Source organism: Dipodomys spectabilis, unplaced genomic scaffold (assembly GCF_019054845.1).
Source record: "Dipodomys spectabilis isolate Male_0828 unplaced genomic scaffold, ASM1905484v1 ptg000009l, whole genome shotgun sequence".
NCBI classification, from domain to species: Eukaryota; Metazoa; Chordata; class Mammalia; order Rodentia; family Heteromyidae; genus Dipodomys; species Dipodomys spectabilis.
The window spans coordinates 7055987-7075767 of NW_024870686.1; the positions used below are offsets into that span (position 1 = coordinate 7055987).

Sequence of the window (19781 nt, forward strand, 5' to 3'; positions counted from 1 at the left end):
CCAAAACAGGAGCTTTTTTTGGGGGGGAGGGGCAGTCCAGTCATGGGGCCTGAACTCGGCCTGGGCGCTGTCCTTCAGCTCTTCAGCTTAAGGCTAGCGCTCTACCACTTGAGCCACAGCACCACTTCCGGCTGTTTTCTTTTTTCTCATGTGGTGCTGAGGAATCAAACCCAGGGCCTCATGCATGCAAGGCAAGCGCTCTACCACTGAGCCACCTTCCCAGCCCCTCCACCCTCTGATCTATCCAACCCCCAAATCATGTTCTTGTAGCCCAAACATCCTCTAAAAATCAAATCCAGTTCATTTCCTTGTATTTCCTCTTAAAGCCTGAACTACTTTGCACAGACAGTGTCTATGTAGACTAGATCCAGCCTATCTACCCTGTCCCCCACCCCCAGCATCTCACTCCTCCTGGTCTTCCTCCATGCTCAATCACAACTTTCTCCAAAAAGCCAACCTGCTCTCCACACACAACTACTTCCACTTGCTGCCTTTTCCCCAATCCACTTTTTCTGCCCTGCCCCCAGCATCTTCTGCCCGCATGTCCCAGGCATCACATATATGGTGTGCAACCAGAGAAACAGAGCCAACGGGAGAGCCAAACAGAATGTTAGTCACATGTGGTTAAGGAGGCTGTTTATCTCCTGATAGCAAGGAAGCACAGAAAGAGAGAGACAGAGACTGGGGTCCCAATGTTCCCTTCAAGGACATGCCCCTGAAACTAACTTTCTTCTGCTAGGCCCCAGCTCTGTGTGTGTGTGTGTGTGTGTGTGTGTGTGTGTGTGTGTGTGTGTGTGTGTGTGTGTGTGTGTGTGTGTGTGTTTGCATGCATGCGCACCCACACACACCTGTACTGAGCCCTTGAACTCAGGGCCTGAGGGATGTCCCTGAGATTTTTTGTTTCAGGCTAGTGCTCTATTTCTGGCTTTTTGTTGCCAGTTAATTAGAGATAAGTCTCATGGATGTTCCTACCCTGGCTGGCTTTGAGACACAATCCCATGATCCTCAGATCCCAGCCTCTTGAGTAGTTTAGGACTATAGGAATGAGCCACCAGCTCATGGTTTAAGCTCCAACTTGTAAAATTTCCACTGCTTCCCAGTACAACCACAGGCTGGTTTGGGTGATACATGCTCATATGTTTTATTATACAGTTGATTTCCCTTCAAATGCACTCAGTAAGCCGAGTTTATATTTTGTGCTTTTCCATGGTTCATCTAATTTTTCTAATTCTATTGAGCAGGCATTATTTTTATTTTTTGGTCATGGGGCTTAAACTCTGGGCATGGGCTCTATCCCTGTGCTCTTCAGCTCAAGGCAAGCGCTTGAGCCACAGAGCCACTTCCAGTTTTCTAGTGGTTTATTGGAGATAAGAGTCTCATGGACTTTTCTGCCCAGCCTGGCTTTGAACCGTGATCCTCAGATCTCAGCCTCCTGAGTAGCTAGGATTACAGGTGTGAGCCACCAGCGCCTGCCTGAGCAGGCATTATTTTGTCTAATTTATTTTTGTTATTGTTTTTTTGGTCGGTTGTGGGGCTTGAACTTTGGGCCTGTGCGTTGTCCCTCAGCTCTTCAGCTCAAGGCTAGTGCTCTACCACTTGAGCCACAGCACCACTCGCAGCTTTTTCTGCTTATGTGGTACTGAGAAACCGAACCCAGGGCCTCATGCATGCAAGGCAAGCACTCTACCATTGAGCCACCTTCCCAGCCCTCTAATTCATTATTCTGTCTGAGAGGAAGGAGTTTGGTTTCAGAGAGTGAACTAATTGGCTCCAAGGTCCCCAGTCCATCATGAGTCTTCTCATCTGTGCAGCTCTGGGAGTCACTAAGAGGCAATCCTTGCCCCAAAGTTCTCTTTCTATTTGACTCTCCTCATCCTTTATTTAAGGTTACTTGCTCTTACTGGGGTCTTCAGTGATGACAACTAGCTGAGCCCAGGGTCAGGAGGTGGATCTCTCCTAGTCAAGAGATGGCCTCTCATTTTGCCTCTAAGTAGTCATCTTCATATTATTTGTCCATCCTCCAAAGAATTTCCTTTTAAATGTGTCCTTTCCACCCTTGTGCTTTATCAAAACCTTTTCAAATTGGACACATAGTTATTTTATTGAGTACAAAGTGTATGTTGAGGGCTGTCCTCTGTGCTGAGGACACAGCCCCAGCATAACAAAATCCTCCCTCATAGAGCTCCCAGTGTGCCTGTAAAGTGCACACAGTCATATCAGGGTGCCTGATGTGAGAAATGAAGTTACAGAAAGAAGTGGTAGTTATGGGATTTTCCTTTCTTTCTTTTTTCTTGGGGCTTGAACTCAGGGCCTAGGTGCTGTCCCTGAGCTCAAGGGGAGTGCTCTATCACTTAAGCCACAGCTCTACTTTTGGCATTTTGGGATTTTATTGGAAGTAAGAATCGTGTGGAAATAAAAGTCTCATGGACTTTCCTTTCCTGGGCTGGCTTCAAACCATAATCCTCAGATCTCAGCCTCTTGAGTAGCTAGGATTACAGGTGTGCGCCAACAGTTCTTGAATGAGAGTTGAGTTTAAGAAGGGGAAATCTTGTTTGGCTTTTTTTGCCTTGAGCTCCTGCACTCCTTAATCCTGCTCATGTGTTCATTTCCCTCTCCAGCCCAGGACTTATCTGTCCACAACTGAAAGTGAGATTTTTCATTCACTTAGTGAAGAAAATATGACAACAGGAACACTGGAAAGGTAAATATTATACTGTGTAAACTCTAGAGCACAACTTTGGAAGGCAATGTTTTCAGTATGTGTTCTGAAGTAGTATCACATCAAAATATATTGGTTTCCCTAGTGCAGTTTCCATGATCAGAAAGCCAACTCTTATGCTACTTATCTCTAGAGCTCTTGCTCAGCCAGGGCTTCCTAAACCAGATTAAAAGGCCAGGGAGAACCTGGCTGCCATTTCTCCTGCAAGGTGGCTCTCAGAGGGAGAGTGTTTTTGTTTTTTTGTTTTTTGTTTTCGTCACAGCTCATAATGGATTGGCTTCCACTGTTCACCGTATATCCTGTATCATTTTATCAAGGGGCTGCCTTTCCTTTTGCATTGCTGTTTCATTATCTCTGCAACAAGGACTCCTTTTCCATTCAGGCCAGGTAGGCTGGACTTGCTCTTGAACTTGGTAATACTTTAATAGGGTGAAGAGCACAGAGCAGACTGCCTGTGTGTGATGATCATATATTAGTTATACTTGGTTTTAGCTTACTATTCCTACAACTGATTATTGGTTGTTAGGTAATGTTTATGTAAAATAGACCAACTGACATTGTGTCTACATTGAGTCCAAGTGTACACATTAAACGGGAAATGGGTAAAAAAAAAACTGGGGAGAGATGAATATTGGGATGGTACCGAAGTTCTCTGTCGAACCCCAAATCTCAGATATTCTTGAGCAGTTATTTGCAATAAAATTATATTTTATATAAATCAACATTCAAATGTTACACTTGTAAAAAAATGTAATTTTCTTGGCAGTAGTGGATTGAACTCAGGGCCTTAAACTTGCTAGGCAGTTGGTTTACTGATAAGTTAGGCCTCCATTCTTTTTTTGTGTGACTGTTTTTTGCTTGTTTGCTCGCTTGTTTTTGGTGCCGGTCCTGGTGTTGAACTCAGGGCCAGGATATTGGCCCTGGGCTTTTTTTCTTTTTCTGTTTTTTTTCCTCATCTAACATTCTACCACTTGATCCACAGCTCCACTTCTGACTTTTTGGTGGTTAATTGGATGTAAGAGTCTTATGGGGACTGGGAAGGTGGCTCAGCGGTAGAGTGCTTGCCTCGCATGCATGATGCCCTGGGTTTGATTCCTCAGAAGCACATAAACAGAAAAAACTGGAAGTGGCACTGTGGCTCAAGTGGTAGGGTGCTAGCCTTGAGCTGAAGAGCTCAGAGAAAATGCCCAGGCCCAGAGTTCAAGCCCCATGACTGACCAAAAAAAAAAAAAAAAAAAGAGTCTTACGGACTTCCTGCCCAGACTGGCTTCTAACGTCAGTCCTCAGATCTCAGCCTCCTGAGTAGCTAGGTTTACAGGCATGCACCACTGTGCCCAGATGTACCTTTTTTTTAAAATACAGGATTTTGCTTCCTACCCAGGCACATGCTTGGACTCTGATCTGCCTATTTAAGGCTTTTCTTTGTAGCTAGGAAGAGACAGGCATGTGCTATCAACTCACCTATCATTTAAGAAGGAGCCTTGAGAGATTTTTCGTGTGTGTGTGTGTGTGTGTGTGTGTGTGTGTGTGTGTGTGCGCGCGCGCGCGGGCGCGTGCACGCGCAAGTTACAGGGCTTGAACTCATGTTCTTAACTATCTCACTCAAGGCTAGCACTATACCATTTGAGCTACAACTCTACTTCTGGCTTTTTCTGAGAGTCTCACAGACCTTCCTAGGCTGGTTTTGAATTTTGGTCCTCTGTTCTTAGCCTCCTGAGATGGCAGGAATATCCTTGGACTAAGACTTCAGCCACGGGTGCCTGGCTTTCTCTTCAGAACTTTTTGTCTGAGCTGGCCTTGGATTACAATCCTCCCTATCTCAGCCTCAAAAGTAGCTAGGATTATAGCACCCAGCTAAAAACGTGTGATTTTTTCTCAAAATATGCCTTGAGTGATTTCTTGGAGAAGTAAATCAAAGCATACCTTGATAGATTAGTTATATACCAATGTGTGGTTCTAAAGTTACTGTCTACTAGTTACTGTCACTAGAGATTTTATAACTATGAGTGTAATAAATTTTATGTCAAATAACCTCTTTATTAAAGACAATTCCTATTTTTAAAAAGTTTAATGGATGTCTTTTTGAATACTAAAATAATCTATTCCTCAAAGGCCATCTATTTTTGTTGTTGTTGGTCATCAGACTTGAACTCTGGGCCTGGGCACTGTCCCTCAGCTCTTCAGCTCAAGGCTAGCATTCTACCACTTGAGCCACAGCGCTACTTCTGGTTTTCTGAGTAGTTTATTGGAGATAAGAGTCTCACAAACTTTCTTGCCCGGGCTGGCTTTGAACCGTGATCCTCAGATCTCAGCCTCCTGAGTAGCTAGGATTACAGGCATGACCCACCAGCACCTAGCTAAGACCACCCCTCTTTTGCTAGAGGTATCTTTTAATTTTATTTTTTAATTTTGCATTTTTTTGGTAAAAATACTGTACAGAGGATTAGTTACACGAGTAAGGTAATGAGTATATTTCTTATCCAGCATTGTTACCTCCTGTTTTTCCCCTACTATCCCTTACCTCCCCACCTCCCCAACTCCTCCCTCTCCCTTCCAAGTTGTAAAGTTCATTTTTAACATAGTGTCTTGTACATCTTATTGTTACAATGGGTCAACCTGTATCCTTATTTCAGCATTTTGTTATTTCCCTTCCCCTCCCCAAATTAGAAGATCTCTTGATGGATTCCTTTACTTTGAAAATGAGGACTTTTACACATGAGTTTCTCCCTCCCTCTGTGTGTGTGTGTGTGTGTCTGTGTGTCTGTGTGTATCTGTGTGTGTGTCTGTGTCTGTGGCACTGGTGATTTGATCCCAGGGCCTTGCATACTGAGTAAGTGGCCTACCACTGTTACACCCCAACTCTACTGGATTTTCTTAACTAAAATCTAAGTTTCATTAAACGATGCCATGTTATTTCATGTTTACTCTTGATGGTCCTTAGCTTTGTTTCCAGCAGATGGAGGAGGGAAGAACAGTTACAAAGAGAACAGCTATAAAGAGAAAGAATCACAAAGCAATAAAATAAAACAAGCAGTTAATAAGAATTAATTGGGGAATTGAGTTATCCTCAGGTTATGATAGCTTACTTTGAGGTTGGTCTGCTGAGTCCTAAGTCCCTTACTCATTGAGAGACCTTGTGCCTGTGAATAACCTCTCTCTGTAAGATAGAAATAATAATGGCATTATCCTTTGTGTGTTCCAGTGCTTGGGGCTTGAACCCACGGTGGTGAACTCTTGCTCTGCTTTTTTTACCCATGGCTGGTGCTCTACACTTAAGCCATACCTCCTGTACAGCATTTTGCAGATTAATTGGAGACTGAGTCTTTTTTCTTTTTCTACCCAGGCTGTCTTTGAATTGTGATCCCAGATTTCAGCCTCCTGACTAGCTAGGATTACAGACATAAACCACTGGCACTTGGCTAATAGGGTTATTTTAAAGCTTAAGTAAAAGTATTTCTTGTAAAGGATACTTTGTACAATGCCTAGAAGGAAATAAATATTATTAAAAGCACACAGTAAATTACCCATCCTTCACTGTATACCGGTATAGACATTTCAATGTTTGTAATTCCCCTAGGGTAGTTGCCTCTGAGTGGGAAGGCTGTTTCTGGTTACTTCTGTTATACAAAGAATAAGTGTCCCCCTCATTTTTCCATAGTGATCACAGCTTTTGGGGTACAGTGGAGACCTCCTGGGTGGAGATTCAATGAAAAGCACAGAAGTAGCTCAAGTCTTTAATGACATACAGTATATCCACTTGGGCACCTATTGGTTTCCCTAAGAAAGTAATTCTTACCAATGAATGCAATGGCCTTCCCTGTGCAGAGCTATGATATACTCCCTGGGATATATTCACTGTTTTGGAGTTCGTAGAGAAAATATAGGCTTCTTTCCTTCCCCTTACTGACCCTGACCAGACCCATTTGATGTTTTTTGACCCCTTCATTCAGCTTTATTTACTTGTTCTAATTTTTTTTTTATTGTAAAGCTACTATACAGAGGGTGCTTGTTCTAATTTTTGAAAACCCTGCATGTAATGCAGAAAGAAGAACTAAATCCACGTAAAGTCTTCCAGGCCTGTGCAGATCCTCCTGGCCATGGCTGGTGAGGGCGGCAGTGGGCCAACCACCACTTCTTCCATGTAGGTGCTTCCCAACATTGGAAGAACTGTAACCATGGAGACCAGGGACTCCTGACCAGTGGAGGCTTCAGTGGCAATGAGTGTTGATGCCCATTACCCAGAAAGGCATTAATACTGAGGAGAAAAAACAATACCCTGGGACATGATAAATTATACAGGTCTCTAGGCATTCACACAGAGCGAGACCAAAGGAGGATATTCTTAAGAGAGCATCACAAAGGTGCAATAGCTATGTACATCTGATCATATAAAATGATGTTTTTGAAATGAACTCCAGGATATGGGAACAAGAGGTTTTTTTTTTCCCCTTTGTTGCTGTTTTTGCTTTCTTCTCCTTTTGTTCTCCTTCAGTTTGTTTATCTATCTCTTTGGGAGGGTAAGAGGAAGCCCAGAAATGGTGCAACAAAGGGTGAACAAATGCAACAGTGCTACACACTAGATACTACGTTGAAAATGAACTATACAACTTGTGGGTGGGGCAAAAGGGAAAAACTAGGAGAAAGCAAGGCAAGGAGTGACATCCACAAAGAAATGTATTCTTTATCTGACTTACGTTACTGTAACCCCTCTGAATATCACCTTTTTAATAATAATAAAAATGCAAAAAAAAGTTGGGGAAAATTGGCGAAAATGTACAAACCACACTGGGCACTGGGTATCTCTCCCCCGCCCCCCCCCCCCCCCGGGCTTTTTAGTTTTTTGGTTGGTCATGGGGCTTGAACTCTGGGCCTGGGCACTGTCTCTGTGCTCTTCAGCTCAAGGCAAGCACTTTACCACTTGAGCCACAGAGCCACTTCCAGTTTTGTGATGGTTTATTGGAGATAAGAGTCTCACAGACTTTCCTGCCCAGGCTGGCTTTGAACCACGATCCTCAGATCTCAGCCTCCTGAGTAGCTAGAATTACAGGTGTGAGCCACCGGTGCCCAGCACTGGGTATTCCCTTTGGGTTTATATTCAGACCTTATTTTGGTGATGAGCAATGTCATAGTTTTCAATTCCTTAGATTAAATCATACAAACAAAAATGAACTCAAGTGTAGACTTGCAAGATACAGTGTATATGAAGAGAAAAAGACTTTAAGGAAGTGGCAAACAAAATGGAGGTAGTCATGGAGGTGGAAAAAGACAAATGCTGGTGCTGACAAGGAGTAAAGATTCTGGGGCTGGGAAGGTGTCTCAGTGTCTGTAGAGCGCTTGCCTTGCATGCTCGAGGCCCTGGGTTCGATTCCTCAGCACCACATAAGCAAAAAGAAAAAAGCCGGAAGTGACACTGTGGCTCAAGTGGTAGAGCGCTAGCCTTGAGCTGAAGAGCTGAGGGACAGCGCACAGGCCCAGAATTCAGGCCCCACGACCGGACCCAAAAAAAAAAAAAAGATTCTGAAGCCACTCAATCTACAGTGACTATGAAGATTTCTCACAAGAATATTAATAAACAATGAAAACAAACCAAATGGGAACTCCTAAGATCTAGAGAACAGTAGTAGAGTAAGGGGGCAGTTATAAGTATTTTCTGCATCGCTATATTAGCTCATGCTGGTAACCTTAGTTACTTGGAAGGGAGAGATTGGAAGATCCTGGTTCAAGCCTAGCCCAAGCAAAATATAAAAATAAAAAATCTGTTTTCTAGATTCCATTCCAACAAACTATTGCTGGGCATGACAGCATATGCCTGTCATTCCAGCTATGGGAGAAGCACAAATAGGAGGATCATAGTGCAGGCCCCCAACCATAAAGGAAAACCCTATCTCAAAAAAACAAGACAAAAGGGGCTGGTGGAGTGGTTCAAGTGGTAGAGCATCTGCCTAGTAAGCACAAGTTCTTGAGTTCAACACTCAGTACAGCAAGTCTCCCAGGACTGATAGGGACAGTGGTGGCCTACATTGGGTGAGAGTCTGGTTAGATCACCACTTGGTTGTCCTGGGCAAATAGGGTGCAGTGCCCTAAGTAACAATGGACCACTGAGTTCTTTCTCATCTGAAGAATGTGTTTTTCAACACAGATGCTGGACAACCAATAGAAAGGCTTCCAGGGCACTAAGGGTGGAGATGAGATTTCTCTTCTACGATTGTAGTTTACAAGTGTACTCTCACTTTTTCCTTCAGAAGATCAAGAGGGCTCTGGCTGGGAAGTTGGCTCAGTGGTAGAGCACTTGCCTTGCATGCCTGAGGTCCTGGGTTCGATTCCTCAGCACCACATAAGCAAAAAGAAAAAAGCGGGAAGTGGTGCTGTGACTCAAGTGGTAGAGCGCTAGCCTTGAGCTGAAGAGCTGAGGGACAGTGCCCAGGCCCAGAGTTCAGGCCCCACGACCGGACCCAAAAAATAAAAATAAAAAGAGAGGGCTCTGGTGTGACAGCAGTATGGTCTCTAATAATAATAATTAATAGCGATAATAATTAATTATTAACAATGCCAGTGTTGGCGCTTGAACTCAGGGTCTTGCACACTTGTTTGACTTTTCCACTCAAGACTGGCACTCTGCTACTTGAGCCACATCTCCACTTCCAGCTTTTTGCTGGATAATTGGAGAAAAGAGTCTTTCAGGTTTGGCTGACTGTGCTAGTTTCAAACAATGATCCTCACATCTCAGCCTCCTGAGTAGCTAGGGTTATAGGTGTGAGCCACTGGTGCCCCTTGACCATGTGGTCTCTTTAGGTGTTATGTAGGATCTACCTTGATTGGCTTCCTGAGATGCTTTCTGAACTGCTGCATTTGCCTCACTGTTCTGAGGCTCACTAGCTTGTCCCTTTCCTTTCAGGTACCTCTTTCTGCTGGCTGGAGGAGGGGCCTTGGCCGTGGCTGCCATGGGTCCCTATGCTCTTCTTGTCTTTACTTCTGCTCTCTGTGCCATGGTTCTGCTCTCTTCACTTGGCCCACAGGACGTCCACCGGTGGACTTTCTTCTTCCAGATGAGCTGGCAGACACTGTGTCACCTGGGTCTACATTACACCGAGTACTATCTTCAGGAGCCTCCCTCTGTGAGGTAAGGCTTCTTTTTTTTTATTTAAATTTTTTGGGGGGTTCGGTTGTGGGGCCTGAACTCTGGACCTGCGCTCTGTCCCTCAGCTCTTCAGCTCAAGGCTAGCGCTCTACCACTTGAGCCACAGAGCCACTTCCGGCTTTTTTTTTCTGCTTATGTGGTGCTGAGGAATCGAACCCAGGGCCTCATTCATGCAAGGCAAGTGCTCTACCACTGAGCCACCTTCCCAGCCCGAGGTAAGGCTTCTTGCCTGCTTGGTTGTCCTGAGTAGACTAGGGGTGGTACCCTGTGGTAGAGGTGAAGAGAACATGGGTACTGAATTTGAATCTTCATCCTTTCCCATCTGAGAAAGTTACTCTTAGGAAAGTTACTTAGCTTCACTCACCTTCAACCTTCTTCTCTATCCTTTCTCTCTCTCTTTCTTTCTCTCTCTCTCTTTCTTTCTTTCCTTTCCTGCCTTCCTTATTTTTTGGCAGTTCTGGGGGATTGAATTACCCTAGCCCCTTTGCTTTAACTTTGTTTTGAAAGTAGCATCTCTAGTTTTTGCCTGATTTAGCTTTGAACTAAGATTCGCCTACTTCAGCCTTTTCAGTAGCTGAGATGACAGGTATGTCACTATACTTCGTTTAATGTCTTCTGCTAGAAAAAAAATGTACATACACAGACAGACAGACAGGCAGACAGACAGACAGACAGACAAAAAGAGCAATAGTTATCTTGAAGGACTGTTGTGAGCATTAAGGATAGTGAATGTAAATTTAATTCTGTGACTACACATAGCCACTACCTGGCACAGTATATGCATTTGGTTGTGATTGTCATTGTGCCCAGGAGAGTGTGAAGTCTATAGCCCCCAGGAAGGCCTGCCCTGGATATGATAGCACAGTTGGCTTGTTGTATGGTAGATTGTCACAAGAACAGAGAAGCCACCACTTAAAAGGAAGAATTTGGAGTCTTAATTGGAGTACTAGCAGACGGCAGGGGGAATCTTGTCACAAAGCCCTACTGCCCGAATACAACTAACTTTAGCACAAAAACCACACAAGCTGCATGGAATTACTCTTAACAAAGTAGAAAGCAAATCTGATGTGAATGCAATCAAAGTAAATAACCAGTGAACACTCAGATCTAACAAAGATGTTAAATATAAGCCAAAACAAATTAAATGTGGACACAATCAAGGAAAATCAAGAACCAATCATCTAAGGAGAGTAAGACTTTTCTGGAATTTACCAACTCAAAACACATTTGTAAACTAAAGAATGTCCTCTATTATTAAGGCCTTTGGCTTAGACCCAGTGTGCTTACTTCAGGCTGACCTCAGCTTGGAGGTTGAGGTACACGGCCAGCGGGCATAAATTGCCACCATGAGCCTTGCTGCCTTCCCATGGGGGCTGTTGCTGTGTAAGAGTTTTATTTTCATTCAGACTCAGCTGTCCCTCCTCCCCCACCCAATCTAGAAAAAAAAACAAAAACCCAGAGCTAATTACAGCCTGGACACTTGTTTTCATGAGTCAGGGAGATGACCAAGATTAGGAGAAATAAGTATCTTTGTGTTCCTGAGGCTTTATGTTCTGGTTTCTTCCCTTGATCTGGTTGGGTCTGTGTCACTTTTTAACAGAAGCTATGATGGCTCCAGGCAGTCTTCTCTGATGATAGCCTGACAGCAGTTCTCTTGATTGACCATCATTAGTAAACCTAGAATAATATTTCTTGCTTTCTTGCTTGCTTGCTTTCTTGCTTGCTTGCTTTCTTTCTTAAATGATATATTTGCAATGGAGTTTACAGTTAATGTCATGGGTAAGATAGATAACATTATGAATTTATTCCTTAAAGAGATAATACTGGATTGGCTAGTGAGGCATTTGTGAAGATTATTTTTATATACACAACGGAAAATATTTTCCTTGAACAATACAATTGGCTGATATGATTGCCATCGAGTCTTTTTTCTTTGGTGATATTAGGCATTGAACCATAACTCTAAGCCTTTGCTTTTAGTCTGTTTTTCAGATAATGTCTCTCCATTTTGCCCTGGGCTTGCCTTAGACTTCTGTCCACCTACCTCTGCTTCTTTAGTAACTGGCACTACTAATTTTCTTAAAAATCAGTATAAACAGAGTGTGATGGTGAGCATTCTATAATCCCAACACTCAGGAGGTTGAGGCAGGAGGATCATGGGTTCTAGCCTGGGTTACATAGTCAGACTGTTTCAAAAAAAAAAGGAAAAAAACCCCCAAATTATTATTATAACAGTTTTCTCCAGAAACCTCAGACTTATTTCTTCTTCTCCTCCTCCTCTTCTTCTTCCTCCTCCTCTTCCTCCTCTTTCTTCTTCTTTTTGTTGGTCATGGGGCCTGAACTCTGGGCCTCAGCTCTTCAGCTCAAGGCTAGTGCTCTACCACTTGAGTCACAACACCACTTTTTCTGGCTTTTTCTGCTTATTTGGTGCTGAGGAATCAAACCCAGGGCCTCATGCCTGCAAGGCAAGCACTCTACCACTGAGCCACCTTCCCAGCCCCCAGACTTGCTTCTGTGAGGGGAAGGCAAGGTGGCAGGGGAGCAGGACATGGGAAGGACTGCGTGGAATGTGGTGAGTCAGGACTTGAGTAGTGAGGCCAGCACCTGCTGGAGGCTGGATGGGCAAGTTAAACAGGATTTGGCTGCCTAGAAAGAAGGCTGAGCCAAGCCTGAAAGGAAAATGGGTGTGACACTGACAGAATGTCCAAGGTAAAGCTCACAGAATGGACAGTTTATTTTGTCAGTTTGGGGCCTGAACTCAGGGCCTAGGTGCTGTCCTTGAGCTCTTCTACTCAAGGGTAGCACTCTACCACTTTGAGCCACAGCTCCATATCTTGTTTTCTAGTGGTTAATTGGAGGTAAGAGTCTCATGACTTTCATGTCTGGGCTGGCTTTAAACTGCAATCCTCCGATCTCAGCTTCCTGAGTAGCTAGGATTATAAGTGTGAGCCACTGGTACCCAGTTCAGACTGGACAGTTTAGACAACAGAACTTTGATTTCCTCACAGTTCTAGAGTCTGGAAGTTCAAGATGAAGGTGTCTGCAAGGGTTGGTTTCTTTCTCTGGCTAGGAGATTAGGAGATGGCTGTCCTCTCCCTGCCTCCTCACAAGCTCTTCCCTTTGTGTCTGTGTCCTAATCTCCTTTCACCAAGACACCAATCATATTGGATTAGGCCTCTTTGAAGGCCCTGTCTCCAAATACAGGTGACTAGGTGCTAGGACTAGCTTATGAAGTCAGCCCACAGCACAAGGTGAGTTGATGGGCTGGTGGTATTTGAAAGCTATCCTGCTTTTAGTCAGGATAAATCAAGTGAGAGGATTTATGTCTTTAGACGCACATGGCCACACTTGGGGATGGTTTTCTCTCCATTGCACAGCATCTGTGTTCTAGAAGGTATGGTTTTCACCAGCCAGGTCTCCTCCATAGAACAGGTGATGTGTGTGTGTGTTGGGTCCTGGGGCTTGATTTTAGAGTCTGGGCACCATCCCTGAGCTTTTTTGCTCAAGGATAGCATTCTAGCACTGTAGTCACAGCTCCACTTCCAGCTTTCTAGGTGCTTAATTTGTAGATCAGAGTCTCATGGACTTTAATGCCTTGGCTGGCTTTAAAATGAGATCCTCAGATCTCAGCCTCCTGAGTAGATAGGATTATTGGCTTGAGCCAGCAGTGCCTAGCTCTCCTCCATAGATCTTTGATCGTGGATGAGTGAGCATTTAGAAAAATTTTTATAACATTTATTTATTTATTTATTTGGGGCCAGTACTTGGACTTGAACTCAGGGCCATTTGCTCTTACTTAGCTTTTCTGCTGAAGCCTGGTGCTCTACCACTTGAGCCACACCTCTACTTCTGGCTTTTTGTTGGTGAATTGGAGATAAGAGTCTCAGATTTTTCTCCTGGTCTAGCTTTGAACTGTAATCCTAAAATCTAGCCTCCTAAGTAGTGAGGATTATGCGTGTGAGCCATTAGCATTTAGATAACTGAAGAACAAATTGCAAGTGGCTGATGATTCACAACACCCAGTCACACTCCTTAGCAAACTCCAAAGTTGAACAGCACCTTGTAGTGAGCACTTGGTGCATATTTAAAAAGAATAAGAAAAACAAACAATAACTACAACAAAAAATCCCTAAGATTGAAGACTGAATCATTGTAACATATACAGCAAGATAGGAGTTAATATGCTTATTATATTAGGGGGTAACAAGTTTGACAAGAAATATACTCACTACCTTACTTATGTAAATTTAAGCCTTACTCTGTACATCACCTTGACAATAAAATTAAATTTAAAAAATATGCTTACTATTAACAAGTAGTTTTAAATTCATAAGAAGAAAATGAACATTGCAAATGAAAACTTGTGGATATAAACAACTAAATAGCAAGTGCAGAAAAAAGAAAGACAAAGTATATGAAGTCAGAAACATGAGAAAACTATGATATCATGCATCATTAAAGAAATGAAAACTAGCCAGGCACCGGAGGCTCACACCTGTGAGCTACTCAGGAGGCTGAGATCTGAGGATTGTTGTTCAAAACCAGCTTGGGTAGGAAAGTGCTTGTGACTTTTATCTCCAATTAACCACCAGAAGACTGGAAGTGGCGCTGTGGCTCAAGTGGGAGAGTGCTAGCCTTGAGCTGAAGAGCTGAGGGACAGGGCCCAGGCCCGGAGTTCAAGCCCATGAGGCGCGTGCGCGCACACTCACACACACACACACACACACACACACACACACAAACACGCACACACTCACACACACGCACACACACACACACACACACACACACATAAGAAATGAAAACTAACCAATAACCAGCAAATTTTATAAGCCTCAGAAAATGCTATTTGAAGTCTGTTTGAGTTCCTTTGATTTTGTTCAACAAACTCTGTGAGGCTGCCTTCTTGTTGTTTTTGCATTTTCACATTACACTTAAAAATAATAAAATTTAGAATTTCACTATAAAAATTTTAAGTTAATTGTCTGTAATCTCTTCACCACTTTGTAAAAAAAGTTATTGTTATTATAAAGGAGAGGTACAGAGTAAGTAAGTCAGGTAAAGAGTACAGTTTTGAGGGGTAATGTTACCCCTTCTCTCACTCTCTCGGTTTTACCTCCCATCCTCACCTACAAGTTGTATAGTTCATTTTTAACATGGTATCTAGTAAGTAACACTGCTACATTTGTTCACCCTTTGTCCATCCATTTCTGTGTTTCCCTTCCCTCCCAAAGACAGGTAAATGAAAAAAGAAGACCAAAAGAAAAGAAAACAAAAAACAGCAACAAAGGAAAAAAACCTCTTGCTTCCATTTCCTGGAAATATTCCAATAAATATTATTTTATATGATTAGAGACACTGTGCCTTTCTTTTTTTCCTTTGGTGTCATATTGCTTCCAGGTCTCTGATCCTAGCTAGTCTCTCTAGTCCATCCTTCTTTTTGTTTTTTCAATTTACTTTTTGTTTTGAGAAAGTTCTCACTGTGTAGCTCAGACTGACCTTGAACTCATGACTGTCTGGCCTTGGCCTTTCAAGTATTGGGATTTTAGGTATGCACCATACACCTGGCTCTAATCCTACTGTTCATAGACCATTCTTAGAAATATTATAATCACTATTTCCCTTCAATTTCTTTATCATTCTTTTACTCTCTAATGCTTAACTTCCCCAATCGTGTGTGTGTGTGTGTGTGTGTGTGTGTGTGTGTGTGTGTGTGTGTGTGTGTGTGCGCGTGAGTGCGCACATGCTATTATGGGGCTTGAATTCAGGTCCTGAGCATTGTCCCTTAGCTTTTTCCCTCAAGGCTTGTGCTCCACCACTTGAGCCACAGCTTCACTTTCAGCTTTTTGGTGGTTAACTGGAGGTAACAATTTTACAAACTGTTCTTCCTGGACTGGTTCAAACTTTGATCCTCAGATCTTAGCCTCTGGAGTAGCTGGGATTACAGGCGTGAGCCACTGGTGTCTAGCATCATTCATCTTTTGATTCTGGAAGAGTGCATGGTTCTGAATGAATCTTTGTGAAGCATGATTTGGGCTGGGTTCTTGCCATGTGTGGTGGGAGGGAGACAGAAAGGGAGAGAGAGAGAGAGAGAGAGAAGGTTTTCACATTTTCAAAACTCTTTCAGGTTCTGTATCACTCTTTCTTGCCTCATGCTGTTGACCCAGAGGGTCACATCCCTGTGCATGGACATTTGTGATGGGAAGGTGGAGGCCGCATCAGGACTCGCCAGGAACAGGAGCTCTTGGTCTGACTATGTGTGTAAGTCTCTGCCCTATTTCAGTTACTTGCTCTTTTTCCCTGCTCTCTTGGGAGGCTCCCTGTGTTCTTTCCAGAGATTTCAGGCTAGTGTTGAGAGGTCTGGCAGCCCTTCACATCACAGGCGTGGTTTCTGGGCTTTGGGTTGGAGGGGCCTGCAGATTCTTGGACTGGAGTGCCTTAGAGAAGCCCTGAGTCTGCTGGTGAGTACAGGCCCCGGCTTGGAAGATTGCCAGCATGTGGAATGTGTCTACACCATGTGGACCACCGCTGGGCTTTTCAAACTCACCTACTATTCCCACTGGCTACGGGATGACTCTTTGCTCCATGCTGCGGGCTTTGGGGTTGAGTTTGGAGAGGAGGAATACATCCCGGATGCAGACATTTGGACCCTGGAGACCACCCACAGAATAGCCCTGTTCACAAGAAAGTGGAACCGAAGCACAGCTCAGTGGCTCAGACGACTCATCTTCCAGCGCAGCAGGGGCTGCCGGTTGCTCCAGACCTTTGCCTTCTCTGCCTGGTGGCATGGGCTCCATCCAGGACAAGTGTTTGGTTTTCTTTGCTGGGCTGTAATGGTGGAAGCTGACTACTTGATCCACACCTTTGCCAATGGTTTTATCAGATGTTGGCCCCTAAGGCTGCTCTACAGAGCCCTTACCTGGGCTCACACCCAGCTCATCATTGCCTACATTATGCTGGCGGTGGAAGGCAGGAATCTGTCTTCTCTCCGGTTGCTGTGTAATTCTTTTAACAGTGTCTTCCCCATGGTCTACTGTATTTTGCTTTTCTTACTAGCAAAGAGAAAACACAAAGTGAACTGACATCTTTCCTGACTTTTCATCTTTCCATCCACGAAATCCATGACTTTAGAAATTACCAGATATGTAGGTCCAACTTTTCCATAATAAGCATTTTAAAGCTTTGGATGAATATACCTGCTGAGTTACCATAGGAATTTCTCTGTCTCTTTCAACAAGATTTTGTTGTTGCTGAGGATAAAAAAGAGAAAGTTCCTCCCTGAAGGATTTGCTTTTCTAGGTGTAGAAGTTGAAGTAAAGCAATATATAAAAACATAAGGGGAGCCAGGTTCCTTATGGCTTCTGCCTATAATTCTAGCTCCTCAGGAGGCTGAGATTTGAGGATCTAAGCCAGCCTGGGCAGAAAAAGTCTGTAAGATTCAAACTCCAAAGAAACTAGTGAAAAGCTGTGGCTCAACAATTGTGGTTAAAGTGGTAGAATAGCAGATGAGCAAGCAAGCTGAGTGAGCACAGGAGGCAGAGTTCAAACCCTGGTACTGAAAACAAAAATGAGGTTCTGGGAAGGAGGCTCAGAAATGAAATGTTTGCCAGGCAGGTAAGACCCTGGGTTCAGTCCTTAGCAGAGCAATAAAACAAAGAAAAAAAAAAAAAAAACACTGGTGGTTCAAAGTGGTAGACTAGCCTTGAGCAAAAGAGCTCAGGGACAGTCCCCAGGCCCTGAGCTCAAGCCCCACAACCAACAAAAAAAATAAAAAATAAAAACAAAACATGAGCCACATGCCAGTGGCTCATGCCTGTAATCCTAGCTGCTCAGGAGGCTGAGCTCTGAGGACTGTGGTTCAAAGCCAGCCCTGGCAGAAAAGTGTGTGAGATTCTTATCTCCAAATAACTATCAGAAAACCAGAAGTGGTACTGTGGCTCAAAGTTGCAGAGTGCTAGCCTTGAGCAAAAGAGCTTAGGGATAGCACCCTAGGCCCAGAGTTCAAGCCTCACAACTGACAAACAACAACAACAACAAACAAACAAACAAAAAACATGAAGCTGGGCATCGATGGCTCACACCTGCAATCCTAGCTACTCAAGAGGCTAAGATCTGAGGATCATGGTTCAAACCTGAGCAGGAAAATCTGTGAGACATTTTTTTTTTGTCAGTTGTAGAGCTTGAACTCTGAGCCTGGGTGCTGTCCCTGAACTCTTAAGCTCAAGGCAAGTGCTCTACCACTTGAGCCACAGTGCCCACTTCCAGCTTTTTCTGGGTATGTGGTGGAGGAGTGGAACCCAGGACCTCATGCATGCAAAGCAAGCACTCTACCACTGAGCCATCTTCCCAGCCCCGTGAGACTCTTATCTCCATTAACCACCAGAAAACTGGACGTGGTGCTGTGGCTCAAGTGGTAGAGCGCTAGCCTTGAGCTGAAGAGCTAAGGGACAATACCCAGGCCCCGAGTTCAAGCCCCACATCTGAAAAAACAACAATAGCAAAAAGAAAAAGCCAGAAACATGACTACCATGAACTACATGGAAAATTTACATACATGGATTTCCAAATATTAAATGCCTTGGTGGTCCTTTTCATCCTTTTAGAATGTGAACATCAGCAATATTGTATTGGTCTGGTTTTTATCACTATAGCAAAAAACCTGAGAGTCCTATATATAGACAGTGCCCAGCAGTCACATCTAGTGGGTGGAGATGGGAGGGAGGGACTGGGAGAGAGTAAGGGAACAGAAAACCTTGTAGGAAAGGAAATGTACTCATTACCCTACTCATGTAATTGTAATTCCTCTGTACATCACCTTTTCTTTGGGGGGGGAGGAGGGAGGAGTCTGGTCATAGGGCCTGAACTCTGGGCCTGGGCACTGTCCCTCAGCTCTTTAGCTCAAGGCTAGCGCTCTACCACTTGAGCCACAGCGCCATTTCCAGCTTTTTTCTTTTTGCTTATGTGGTGCTGAGGAATCGGACCCAGGGCCTCAGGCATGCAAGGCAAGTGCTCTACCACTGAGCCACCTTCCCAGCCCTGTACATCACCTTTACAATAACAATAAAGATGACCCATTGTAACAATGAGAAGTACAAGACACTATGTTGAAAACGAACTTTACAACTTTGCAGGGATGGGGGAAATGGGGGGGAAGAAAAGGATGGTAGGGGAAAAACAAAGGAGGGGGTAACAATGCTGGATAGGAAATGTACTCATTACCTTGCTTATGTAATTGTAACCCCTCTGAACAGTATCTTTACAATAAAAAATATATTTATAAAAAAATAAAAAGTCACATCTATATTGGCTCTGTGATGGTCAAGCATAATATGCTCATGTTCCTAAATATTAATTTTTAATAATGCTTCAGATTAATTTTTCTCATTAAAATTTTTATTTCTCTTATTTATTGTTTTGTTTATGTGATACCAAGGAGTTGGACCCAAGGCCTCATGCATGCTGGCAGGCACTCTACCACTAAGCCACCTTCCCAGCTCCAGAGATTAATTTAAATTTTCTCCCATATATGATCCCATCACAGCCACCACTTTAACAGTCTAGGTCCTTTCACACACCCTTGAGCATCCATTGTTTCCACTTTCATATTTCCAACCCAGAGAAGTCCCAACTGTGCACTGCCTCCCTTGAGATTTGAGAAATGTAAGAGAAAGAAAGCCGAGACAATGTGTCTTCTAGTTGCAGTTCTTTTGTTAGGACTCACCTCCTTCAGTGTTGAGTCCTAACAACATTGATTGGTGCAGGAATATTCAGCAACTACAGTTTCCTTCTGTATCCTTCAATCCATGGTTCTGTTATTCCCCAGACACCGCCTCCTGTTTCCCAAGTTCTTTTTTTCACATGATCAGCACCTATTAATTAACCTCTCATTAATTGGTTCTTAACTTTGTTTCCAGAAGTAGATTA

General features: G+C 43.6%; 1 protein-coding gene across 1 annotated transcript; it reads left to right on the top strand.

The window, feature by feature from the left end:
* Positions 1-2987: 2987 nt before the first annotated feature.
* On the top strand, positions 2988-16939 carry Mboat4 (membrane bound O-acyltransferase domain containing 4). The gene is made up of 3 exons (XM_042702048.1): positions 2988-3106; positions 9615-9839; positions 15985-16939. The coding sequence occupies exons 1-3, from the start codon at positions 2988-2990 to the stop codon at positions 16937-16939; spliced, it is 1299 nt and encodes a 432-aa protein (XP_042557982.1).
* Positions 16940-19781: the final 2842 nt, after the last annotated feature.

What these genes read in the sequence shown, in the direction of transcription:
- Mboat4 (XM_042702048.1), top strand. Translation starts at nt 2,988, where the DNA reads ATGGATTGGCTTCCACTGTTCACCGTATATCCTGTATCATTTTATCAA. An exon ending in TCCTTTTCCATTCAGGCCAG is followed by an intron (nt 3,107 to 9,614) that starts GTAGGCTGGACT and finishes CTTTCCTTTCAG; the next exon opens with GTACCTCTTTCTGCTGGCTG. An exon ending in CAGGAGCCTCCCTCTGTGAG is followed by an intron (nt 9,840 to 15,984) that starts GTAAGGCTTCTT and finishes AAACTCTTTCAG; the next exon opens with GTTCTGTATCACTCTTTCTT.